The sequence below is a fragment of the Neolamprologus brichardi genome, chromosome 1, assembly GCF_056152115.1.
Source record: "Neolamprologus brichardi isolate AB-2024 chromosome 1, ASM5615211v1, whole genome shotgun sequence".
In the NCBI taxonomy this organism is placed as follows: domain Eukaryota; kingdom Metazoa; phylum Chordata; class Actinopteri; order Cichliformes; family Cichlidae; genus Neolamprologus; species Neolamprologus brichardi.
In genome coordinates this window covers 33344303-33356244 of record NC_142104.1, presented here as the reverse complement: position 1 = coordinate 33356244, position 11942 = coordinate 33344303, and the positions used below count along the sequence as shown (strand labels likewise).

General features: G+C 38.1%; 1 protein-coding gene and 1 long non-coding RNA gene across 2 annotated transcripts; both read right to left on the bottom strand.

The window, feature by feature from the left end:
* Positions 1 to 1176: 1176 nt before the first annotated feature.
* Positions 1177 to 3151, bottom strand: LOC148106447 (uncharacterized). Its single transcript, XR_015719398.1, has 4 exons — positions 2836 to 3151; positions 2644 to 2734; positions 2320 to 2477; positions 1177 to 1667 (listed from the first exon to the last, which is right to left on the bottom strand). It is a non-coding gene; the product is annotated as an uncharacterized LOC148106447 (long non-coding RNA).
* Positions 3152 to 4845: 1694 nt separating this feature from the next.
* On the bottom strand, positions 4846 to 9979 carry LOC148106446 (uncharacterized). The gene is made up of 6 exons (XM_087843456.1): positions 9764 to 9979; positions 7996 to 8105; positions 6565 to 6774; positions 5400 to 6447; positions 5070 to 5238; positions 4846 to 4978 (listed from the first exon to the last, which is right to left on the bottom strand). Exons 4-6 carry the CDS (start codon positions 6154 to 6156, stop codon positions 4846 to 4848), a joined length of 1059 nt encoding a protein of 352 aa, XP_087699582.1. The 5' UTR covers positions 6157 to 6447; positions 6565 to 6774; positions 7996 to 8105; positions 9764 to 9979.
* Positions 9980 to 11942: the final 1963 nt, after the last annotated feature.

The following is an 11942-nucleotide window of genomic DNA, read 5'->3' as shown; positions in this document are numbered from 1 at the left end:
TCGTCTATCAAAACTTACAGCTATTTATATGAAATTGTACAAAAACGCTTTATTTCGTCAAGACATTGCGTTTCCTACGATTACATGCATTTGAATGGGGGAATTCGGCCGAAACAAAGTATAGGTTTTCATTATGTGAATAACTTGAAAATCTTAGCTCAAACAGCTTCAAAACCTGTTTGCCCAGCACGGGGATCTTGAACTGTATAAGTTAACGCCGTAAATATGTGTGTATGCTTCTTCTATCAAGACTTACAGCTATTTATATGAAGTTGTACAAAAACGCTTTATTTCGTCAAGACAGTGCGTTTCCTACGATTACATGCATTTGAATGGGGGAATTCGCCCGAAACAAAGTATAGGTTTTTATTATGTGAATAACTTGAAAATCTTAGCTCAAACAGCTTCAAAACCTGTTTGCCCAGCACGGGGATCTTGAACTGTATAAGAGAAAGCCGTAAATATGTGTGTATGCTTCTTCGATCAAGACTTACAGCTATTTATATGAAGTTGTACAAAAACGCTTTATTTCGTCAAGACAGTGCGTTTCCTACGATTACATGCATTTGAATGGGGGAATTCGGCCGAAACAAAGTATACGTTTTCATTATGTGAATAACTTGAAAATCTTAGCTCAAACAGCTTCAAAACCTGTTTGCCCAGCACGGGGATCTTGAATTGTATAAGAGAAAGCCACAAATATGTGTGTATGCTTCTTCTATCAAGACTTACAGCTATTTATATGAAGTTGTACACTGTAAAAAAAAAACTGTCCAATTTAGGTAAAATACCGGCAGCTGTGGTTGCCAGGAATATACCGTGAAAAAAATGTGGAATCTGTAAAAGACAATACGGTATACTGGTTTTGTAACCCTAAATTTTAAGGTAGACAACGTATTATTTTACCAAAATCATGATAGAAAAAAACAAATATATTTGTCAATTATACAGCAATTTAATGTAAAAAATGCAACTTTCCATAGCTTTTTACGGATATTTGCAGTAAAAAAAAAAGTTATAATCTAATAATATTTACAGTAATTTGTTGTTAATTTAACAGTAATAGGATAGACCCTATTATTGTAAATAACTGTAAAAATAACAGAAATATGTTAAACCTTATTAAAACCTTTGACAGTAAAAAACACAGTGAAATTGTATAACAAATTGCAGCATTTTATTTTGACCAGATACATTTTACGGTAAATTCCTGGCAACCACAGCTGCCGGTACTTTACCGCTAAAAATACAGTACAATATGAGGAACATAAATGGTTTACCGTACATTTTACATTTGCAACCGCTAAATACAAAAAAATCTAAAGATGCTCATATATAACCAAGGTAGTGAATATTACTGATAAATAATGAGAAAATTTGACATACCATTTGAAAACAGACTAAACATATCATTTTCTCCATTCCTACAAAACAGCATAGATCTTGAGAATACAGCATGTGTCCATATATATGGCTGGTAATCCATGGAGGAATGAATAAACATGAAACAAAATATTACCTGCCCCTGACCTATCAACAGTAATGAGTCACTGGGTCCTGCCTTGGTGAAGGAAAGGACTCAGTGGAGTTTCTAATGTGCATGGTGTCGAAGATACAAGCTCTGCAGGAGTCCATCAGGAGTTCACTTTGGACTGGCAGGATCCCCTCTGCAGCAAAAAATGGACAAAGTTTGATCAGTGCTTGAGCAAAATGCACAGAAATGAACAAAAGGTGCTGCCAAAAACAGATCTAATGATAAATGATTTCTTAAGTGTAAAATATACAGTTCTTAAAGGATAGCTATTGTCAAAATGCAACCTGGGCTGTTTTTTTGTTTTTTTTACTGTAAACGAGACAAACATATATCTAAAAGCATAATTACGACAAACGAGCCGTTTTTGAGATTGACCGTGATTTTGTTTTGTGGTCAATAGCCAGTGAATGGGAATACTAGGGGGCCGGGGCATAAATTTGAGCGCATCAAAATTGATATAGTAAAAAAAAAAAAAAAAAAAAAAACAGCCCAGGTTGCGTTTTGGCAATAGTTATCCTTTAAATCTACTTATGTAAAAGTGATACATAGACAACGCAGCCCTAATCACAATCATAATTTGTTGGAAAACGTATTTAAGTTTCCTATTGATTTATCTTAGAACTTGAAGTTAATGGCTGAATGCATGGTGATGAGACCTATCATTCAATCTACATTTTATAGCGTATGAAACTGCTCACCTGGACATGAACGTGAGCTTGGCTGATTAAGATTAGTGTCTCCTGTCCATATTTCTTTAGCAAAACTTGAATAATACCACTGCTTACCTCTTATTGAATCTTTGGGTGCAGACTTAATTGAAGAGCCTCGTATAAACAGGCAGGGTGTGATGTTTAGGGAAACCAAAGAATACAGACGCCAACATTTCTGCCAGAAGACTCATGGGGTGCAACGAAGCTTTCATTGTGGACTGGCTAGATACCTTCTGCATTCAGAAAGAAAACAAGAAGGGCATACACCATAAACAATAATAACTGACAAAAATAATGAGACAAGAAATTAAAGTAACAAAATAAGTGCAAATCAAGTTTCCCTGTGTTGCAGTGTAGCTGAATGTTTTTCAACAATTTGATTTACGGTAAAACACATACCAAATATTTCCAGCCAAGGTTTGTTTCAATCTTCAGCATGTTTTTCCTGCCATTGTCTTGAAACTGTTTCATCTGTCCCTCTCATTTGATGCTGTTTACAAAAACAAAACAGCAATATTGTAAAGGGAAAAAGGAAAATGAATTTAATGTAAAAAAAAAAAAAGAAAAAAAGATTATGACCTGAAATCTCACCATTTCCTGAGAGTCACAGGTCCTTTGAGTATCCTTATGGTTTCTGCTCAAATTCAGTGTCTGAAAAGGGCAGGAACAAAACAAACCTTTTTAATAAAGACAAAATAAGATTTAGAGACAGACAACAAAGAAATGTGTAAAATATCTTCTTGAATCTGTTTACTTTACTAACCTTGAAAGAGACTCTTGGGTCTTAGCTGTGCCACCACCCTTCACAAGTCAACTAACAAATGTATATTAACCATTTTCAGGAAAACATGAATTTGAACAAGCACATAAGCTTGTGACATCACTTTTGCAGAAACGTACAGCTACAAAATGCTATAATAACTAGAGATGGCACGATACCACTCATAAATTTGGATATCTGCCGATACCGATATGAATCCGATATAGTCTGTTTTTTTAATCAATAAAACGTTTTTTAATATCTTGCTGCATTTTGTATAAGTTTATACTCAAGTTTAAATAAATAACAACACTAAATCTATTCTGTTATACCTGTATGTAAAAAATACACTGCACCCAAAATATTTCATAGTTCAGCAACACTGATCAATCTAATAAACTTAAACCTGCTCCATCCTCCCTGTTCTGGTATTTTAAAGAGTACTTAGCAGAAATATCAAGCAACCTAACTAATAGGGTTGCAAACTCCCAGCAAAAAAAAAAAAAAAAAAAAAAAAATAGGGAACCACCCTCCACCTCATGATGCTTAATCGATGTAATCAAATTTAATTTGATGCAGGGGGAATATGCACAGAAATAAATTATTTTTCAAGAATAATTAAATAGATTCAACATCTTTCTTCAACAGATTTGCAGACTGCACAGATGGTTCCTTCCCAAAGGAAAAAGTAGTATAGCTTACTAGGGTATATTAGAATTAACAGTTACTATATACAGTAATGGACTTATATATATATTTTACATCAGATTAAAACTTTGGGTGTAAGAGTCAGATAATTATTTATTAAAAGCTCGACATTTTAAATGAGAATAAGAAAGAAAAGTATGTCTTTGTGCCCCCTTTTCCCTGTTCATGCCCTATCGGCCCCCCTGGCTAAACTTTGCTAGATCCGCCCCTGCACAGTTGCCAGCCGTCAGCTGCGTAGAAAAAGATCCTGGTGTAGAAAGTAATATTAAATAAATTCTAACAACAGCTGATCAAGGTTAAACGTGCTGCTGTTGTTCAGCCGCTGGTTTCCTCTTTCTGGTGCAAAGTGGGCCAAAAACAAAGAAGAGAGACGGACTCACGACAGAAATGCCGATCAGCTGATCATTAAGCAGTTTCACGATTGAAGTGGGAGCAGGAGAGAGAGAGAGAGAGGCAGTCGCTCCATATATTGGTTGTTAAGCTTAACGCTGGAATGCTTTGCAAACATTCAGAGATGAACTTGCACACTTGCTTTACTTCTCTCTGGGATAACTGCTGGTTTGGTAGCACGCAGCCGCTCTATCACGTGACCACACTGCTGCAACGTGCTACGGTTATGAGCCGAGTTACGCCGTGTAGCAAGTTTTGTGAGGTGCTTTTTTTGATATTTAATGGATCGGATTACATTTTTTATTTCTCGCCAATATCCGATCCAGGAATTTGGGTCAGTATCGGACCGATACCGATACGTAATATCGGATCGGTCCATCTCTAATAATAACAGTTAAAGTCAAGCAATGTTTGTAACAGACAGTGCTGTTTAAATTTCAATGTTAAGAGTTCAGTGCAACACTTAACTTATTTGCTAATTAGGGCAATACAAAATTCAAATAGTTTAAACTCTGTTATATAGAATATAGAACATCTCTGAAACATCAAAAGTACAGTTCTCAGTAACAATCCCTAGTTAGAGGGATTGTTTAAAGATATGGTCAAAACCTCTGAAAAGCATGCCTGTGATAACAGAAATCAGGTAAGAGCACAGTACTCAATATCAGCTGGGATAACTGAAAACATAAACAACACAGTAGTTCCCAGTCAAGGTACAGTTAAGCTGACTGTTCAAAATGTCTTTAAACGGTCTCTCGCCACTCGTGATCAGAGAGATCAGCGATGAGGGTGAGTACTCTTGGGTTCACAGGCAGTGTCTTCTTCTTAGTTTTTTCAACTTTTGTTCCCTTCTCTGGGTTAATGTTGAAGAAACACCTTGATAAACACAATAATCCATAATAAAACACTATACAATGAAAAAAAAAAAAAAAGAAAGGGAAAGGCAAGGGAAAAGTAAAAGAATTACCTCTGAAGAAATTCAAGTGTGGAGCCAAGTTTCAGGGGATAGTGGATGTTCAGGCAGTAGTAGCTACCAAGCATCAGACAGATTGCAGAGATGAAGTCAGTTATTTGGTCATTTACAACTTTGTGGTCAATGCTGAGCATGAACAGTCTCGATGCAAAGCAGGAGGATCCTTGGAATGAAATACAAGTGTAAAAGAATTAACTGTAAAACCCCCTTTACCATTCAAATGTGTCTTAAAATAGTGAAAGTGCAGACATTTAATATAGCGTATCCTTGCATTAGCTTAGGTTCTGTGCACTTCTGTGCACACTGTACTGATTTTCAACTCACCACAAACAATGATACATGGTGTCACAGGCAGGCTTTCCACTTGGACTTCTTTTGCCAGACATGTTTCATCAACATAGTGGAAGAGGGTCTCCTCTTTCTCATCGAAATAGGAGAGGAGGAGGAGCATCATATCTTTCACGTCTTCTGAGCAGCCCTTCAGCTGTCCCCTCTGCATTCGAAGCTTTATGACAGCCTCCAAGACACGCTTGCTCTTGTCTGCACAAGTGGTTTTCAGAAAGTCCAGAAGCCGTTTTCCCTTCTTTTCCAGACTGGTGAGGAAAGTCTCTTTCAGCGGTACCCCAGTAAGTTCTTCAAAATGGACTGTCATTCCAATCGCCTGAAACAAAAAAGGCCACTCTTCTTTGAGGGTTTGCATGTCTGCTCCGCTGTTTATTGCTTTGCGCTGAGAGGAGTAGGTGCATTTCATTAGAGTTTTTACTTCTTCATGACTGAAGCTTGTCTGTTCACTGAGAATCTTCATACGTTCCTTCTTCTCCTGCTGGGTTTCCAGTGTCTCACTGACTGGCAAAAACTTCATGTCCCACTTTATGCAGCCATATGTGTCTTGAACAGATGCTCGCTTTTCAGGTGTCACTTCATCGGTGTCATCTGATCCTCCCTGTTTGCGCTTCCGTAACACCGGTGAAGTAGATCTCTTCACATTTTCAATTCGTGCCTGAATCTGTTTTACCAAAGAGTGGTACCCCTGTCCTACCACATCCCCCTCTATGACATCCTGCAGTGACTTGGGATACATCGCAACCAGTTTTTTTTGCAATTTCAGTCGAGGCTCTTCTACTTGGAGAGGCACAGGCTTTCATCATCTCCTTTACAATGATGCGGATCATCTCCCTCCGCAATCGAGGCTTTGGTCTTCTCTCTCTCTGAAGACACTGGATCAAGTCTTCTGGAAAATCTTCACTTGGAATTCTAAAGTTATCTACCCAGTCTAGAGAATATATTGAACTGGGTGAGGGGGAGGCAGAAAATGAGGAGCAAGAAGATGGAGACGATATGCTGGCCTGGCTTGAAATTTCCATATTTGGTGCTGTAAAACAATATCACAAATAATAGATTAATTGTACTTTTTGGACCTTGGCCAAAGCACAATAGAAAAAACAGAAAGCCCTTCATGGCTATTGTGCAATGAAATCATAATACTTACTGGTTTGTTTCCAGGCAGCCAGCAGTTTTCTTGCCTGAACTGGTCTCAGGACAGAGTTCATATCAGTCTCACTGATGAACTGCAAGTCCTCAGATGTTTCCACTCCTAATGATTGTAGTGCCTCCAGTACAATTTCAAGGATTGAGGCAGACAGGTCCGGCAGCACCTTAGTAATGGAACTCCTTATGCTGTCCCCCATTTCCGAGATGTCTGATAAAAGAATGTGAATAAAGGTCAATTTACACCAAGTGGTACCTTTGGTCTTAAAATATGAAGCTGATCTTGCTTGATACTACACTTTTATACAGTGTTTTGTAAGTACCAAACTAACAGCACCATTATTGTGACAGCACACTGTGTTTCAATGGAACCATTTGGTACCCATACTTCATGTAAGATGTTAATGGATAGAAATCAATTAAGTCAATGATGTTCACACACTGCATCTTTTCTTTTTCCTTTCTCACTGAGTGCAGATGATACTGAGAATGGTATTCTGTCACGTGCACCGACACCAGAAAATAAACACTGTCATTCTTAATCAAAATGAGAACTACTTCACCAAACTCAACAGAGTCAGAGCCCCCTGTGACAAGGAAGTGTCCTTTCTTGTACTGTGTTCCCTTGTACATCATTTCTACTGTGACCTTTGTATTGGTTTCAGTAAAGTCAAACATTTGAACTGCTTCTTGAATGGCTTTACTGTACAGCACTGAGTAAAATGGAGAACCATCTTTGACTTTCAAGACAGATTGACACAATGACCCTGCTGCAAGATAGGCTTGAAACATCTGATGTCTTTCAGAGAGTGTATGGCAGAGGTTTTTGAAATTTTTCAGATTTCTGGCACACCTCTTGAAATAACTGTGCTTACTTTCAAAGCGCATTGTCCATAATCTTATCAGTGGGCCAAATTTCAGAATCAGTGCTGGGTAATGGCGTAGAAAATGGTGTTTTGGTCTCAGGTTGCATTCTGGGAACAGAGCTTTTCTTGACTCTAAATATTCTTGAATAAGAATATCAAGATATGCTACCTGAGCCCCTGAAATTTTCTGAGCACACACCATGTCTACAATATCTTTCAGCTGCAGAGTTAAGTTCCACACATCATCTGTGGGGTCTGTCACTATGTCACCAACTATGAGAGGCAGCAATCGGAAGAAGTTCCAGTTCTGTATAGCCTGTCCTGAGAGTTTAGCTGCTTGAGGACTGACCTCAGATGGCTTTGTAGAAGCATCAGAGGCATGGTAACTAAACTGTTTGATGCGTCGGTTCAGAGTGGAATAAGTGAACCATGCTTTTTTCTTTATGAAGTATTTCAGATACAGTGCCACATCATAAGCCAAAACTCCCTCAAAGATATCATGACCTAGACATGGTGGCAAGCCTGGCATACAAACGTTGAAGTATTTCAGTGAATTGAACACTGACCTGAACTTCACTCCTTCGACGTCTGGTGTATTGTCAATCTGGAGGCGATCAACAGCAGAGTTGTAGTTCTCTTTGGTACGTTCTGGTCCACACAGATTTGGGTCAGCACCCTGAAATTCAGATTTCGTTATCAGGCAGTACCTGCAGAAGTACTTTGAAGAACTAAAGTTTTCAGTGAAGCCACCAATACAGTGAGAACCCAGATTATCACCAGCAATGCAAAACAAAGTTCCTTTGACTCTAGTTTCATCTGATGCAACAATCCCACTGTCCTCCAATTCTTTCAAGTCTGCCAGTAATTCAGAGAACACATTAGCATGACCAAACTCTTTAAAATCTTTCTCCCTGCACAGTAAGACAAGAGACATGTGATCTGTGTCTGAGCGTACATGAAGTGGCAAGTTTGCCACTGATGCATATACAGCTAATACCTTGTGTTTTGTCCTTGCAGAGCCTAAAGGGTTAACGACTTCAAAGGCATCCTGGTAGAGTACTAGCTTGAGACACGATGGGTTTTGACCAAAAAAATAATTTGATTTAAACAGCTTACTATCACTTATGTCACACAGAACATCAGCAGGAGGCTCAGTAGAGGGCTCTTCTGATTTCTGCCACAGATCAGACTCTAGCAGACATCTCAAAGTCTCTCTTAAAGGCACATAATAGGCAAACCTATCTTTTCTGTTTTCATCTCTCCGTAAAAATATTTTCTTTGGTTCCACATAGTTGAAGGCTTTTTTAAAGGTCTGAGCTCTGGAGTGCACTGTTCTCAATGGCCCGGTATGACATGCAGAAAAAAGATCATAGCTTTTGACAGACTCGCAGACTTTGTTGATGTCCTCCTCTGATAATGATGTGTCATCTTTTAACAGTGATGCAAGTTTACCCAAACTGTATGTCTGTCCCAACTCATGTATGTTCTGCATTTCCTCCACAATGTTCTGTATGGTTGAAGCAGGCAGTAGAAACTGACCCTGCAATTTTAAGTAGAATAGTGAAACGTTTCTCAGAAAAAGATCACAGAATTCAGGGGGCATTTCCATGTTATCTTCATCTGTAATAGACTGTGCAGCAGGCTCGGAAATCAAGGGTACAAAGTCATCTGATGTGGTTGGAACAGATGATGATTGACATGCAGACTCTCTATATAAATCACCAATGCTGCTGTCTGAAAACTCTCTGTGTTTATGTGACATGTGAGCAGTAAAAGATGATTTAACTCTAAAGGTATTTGTGCAACCTCTTACTGGACAAGTGACCACGTGTCCTTCCACAATATGGCTCTTCAGATGAGCTATTAACTCTTTAGAGTTCTGACACTGACGTTCACACATCGCCATTGCACATGTAAACGAAGAAACCACCGCCACACCAGTGACATGGGTGGGGGCAGAGTGTCTTCGGCGCCATACCTGGTGTATGTCTGCTTGCAGCCTGCTTCAATACACCGAAAGAAACAACGTGGCTCATTCCGATGCAGTTTACAATGAAGCCCGTAGCCCCTTGATGACTGAACTACCTTACCACAGAAATTACAGGTTAACATAACTCCATGTACTTTGGTAATTCCTCCCTAGCGAATTAAGCACGCCAAACACAGAAACTAATCCAGAGCAATGCTTCCCTCGCGACAGTAATGCTAACTCAACTCACAAATGCTAACTAAATTCACAACCTCACTCATAAAAAACGAACTGCTAAAATTATCTATAAACACTGGGCTGGTGGATTTTTATAACAGAGATAACTTGAAGTTGCATGTACTCACCTCACCTCGAACTAATTGTAAGCTGCCAGGATGTCTACAAATTCCGAAGATGCTGTGGTCCAAGCAGCAATAAATGGCGCTAATATATGAGTTCAAAACTGTGTCCGTTAGCGAAGCCAACTTGAGTCTCCTGCATGAAAAAAAGAGCGGTTGGCACACAGCTCAGCAGCGCGCCGCGCTATTGGTCAGTTTCAGGTGACGTCATCCCGCAATGTAATGTCGCTCTTTGTTTCTTTAGGAGGAGGTTCGAATTTGATCAGAAGTCACGTCTGCAGACCGCTGCAGCCACGTCTTGCCTTGCTTCCCCTTTTTTTGGTGAAATGGTTCGCTCAAACTGCACAATGTTGCTACCAGAATTTTTTTTCTCTGCAATTCGAATGTAAAACGTCTGTACACAGTTTACCAGCAGTTTAGCTACCAATCAACAGCGATCACACAAACTCAAAATTTAAGGCGGACCCACTTAAGGTGGTCTGATAATATGGCGTGAAACACAACAACATAAAGTTGTTTTAAAATAATAATTAAAAAAGATTATTGAAATCAATTTTATTCACAACCATGAACTTTATTTTTAACATCTTCTTTTGCTGTTGATTTTTTTTATCAGAAGGTTAACAATGATATACTGCAGGCCTAACTTTTAATCTGTATATCAGTATCTGAATTTAAAAAAAATTTTTATTGTCTTTCACTGCTGATATTTCCTTTTTTTTTTTTTTTTTAATGGTATTTACTGGTTGAATTATTACGGTGGACCCTATTTTTTAACATCTTGCTTTTGTAAAAATGAATGTTTTTGTTTGCTTAAAAATCTACAGCTTTATACTGTGAATTCCAATGCGCACAACCCCAAAAGATGTAGTTTTACTCAAATAATACCGTAAAATCTAAGTTTTTCAGACATTTTCAACATTACAATATTTGATTGTAAAATGTATGCATATTTATTTGTTTTCACAGAAAATATTTATCATTTCAACATTTTATTACAGTAAAAAACAAAGTTTTATCCAGTCTGACAATTAACGGTTATTCAATCTATTTAATACAGTAAAAGGAAGTTTTTGGTTTTACGCTCCATTACCGTTGGAATTTGACAGTGTTTTGCTGTATATTTTACTGACTTTTGTTACAGTGTACGATTACATGCATTTGAATGGGGCAATTCGCCCGAAACAAAGTATAGGTTTGCATTATGTGAATAACTTGAAAATCTTGGCTCAAACAGCTTCAAAACCTGTTTGCCCAGCACGGGGATCTTGAATTGTATAAGAGAAAGCCACAAATATGTGTGTATGCTTCTTCTATCAAGACTTACAGCTATTTATATGAAGTTGTACAAAAAGGCTTTATTTCGTCAAGACAGTGCGTGTCCTACGATTACATGCATTTGAATGGAGGAATACGCCCAAAACAAAGTATAGGTTTTCATTATGTGAATAACTTGAAAATCTTAGCTCAAACAACTTCAAAACCTGTTTGCCCAGCACGGGGATCTTGAATTGTATAAGATAACGCCGTAAATATGTGTGTCTGACTCTTCTATCAAGACTTACAGCTATTTATATGAAGTTGTACAAAAACGCTTTATTTCGTCAAGACAGTTCGTTTCCTACGATTACATGCATTTGAATGGGGCAATTTGCCCGAAACAAAGTATAGGTTTTCATTATGTGAATAACTTGAAAATCTTAGCTCAAACAGCTTCAAAACCTGTTTGCCCAGCACGGGGATCTTGAATTGTATAAGAGAAAGCCACAAATATGTGTGTATGCTTCTTCTATCAAAACTTCCAGCTATTTATATGAAGTTGTACAAAAAGGCTTTATTTCGTCAAGACAGTGCGTTTCCTAAGATTACATGCATTTGAATGGGCGAATTCGCCCGAAACAAAGTATAGGTTTTCATTATGTGAATAACTTGAAAATCTTAGCTCAAACAGCTTCAAAACCTGTTTGCCCAGCACGGGGATCTTGAATTGTATAAGATAACGCCGTTAATATGTGTGTCTGACTCTTCTATCAAGACTTACAGCTATTTTTATGAAGTTGTACAAAAACGCTTTATTTCGTCAAGACAGTGCGTTTCCTACGATTACATGCATTTGAATGGGGGAATTCGGCCGAAACAAAGTATACCTATACTTTGTTTCATTATGTGAATAACTTGAAAATCT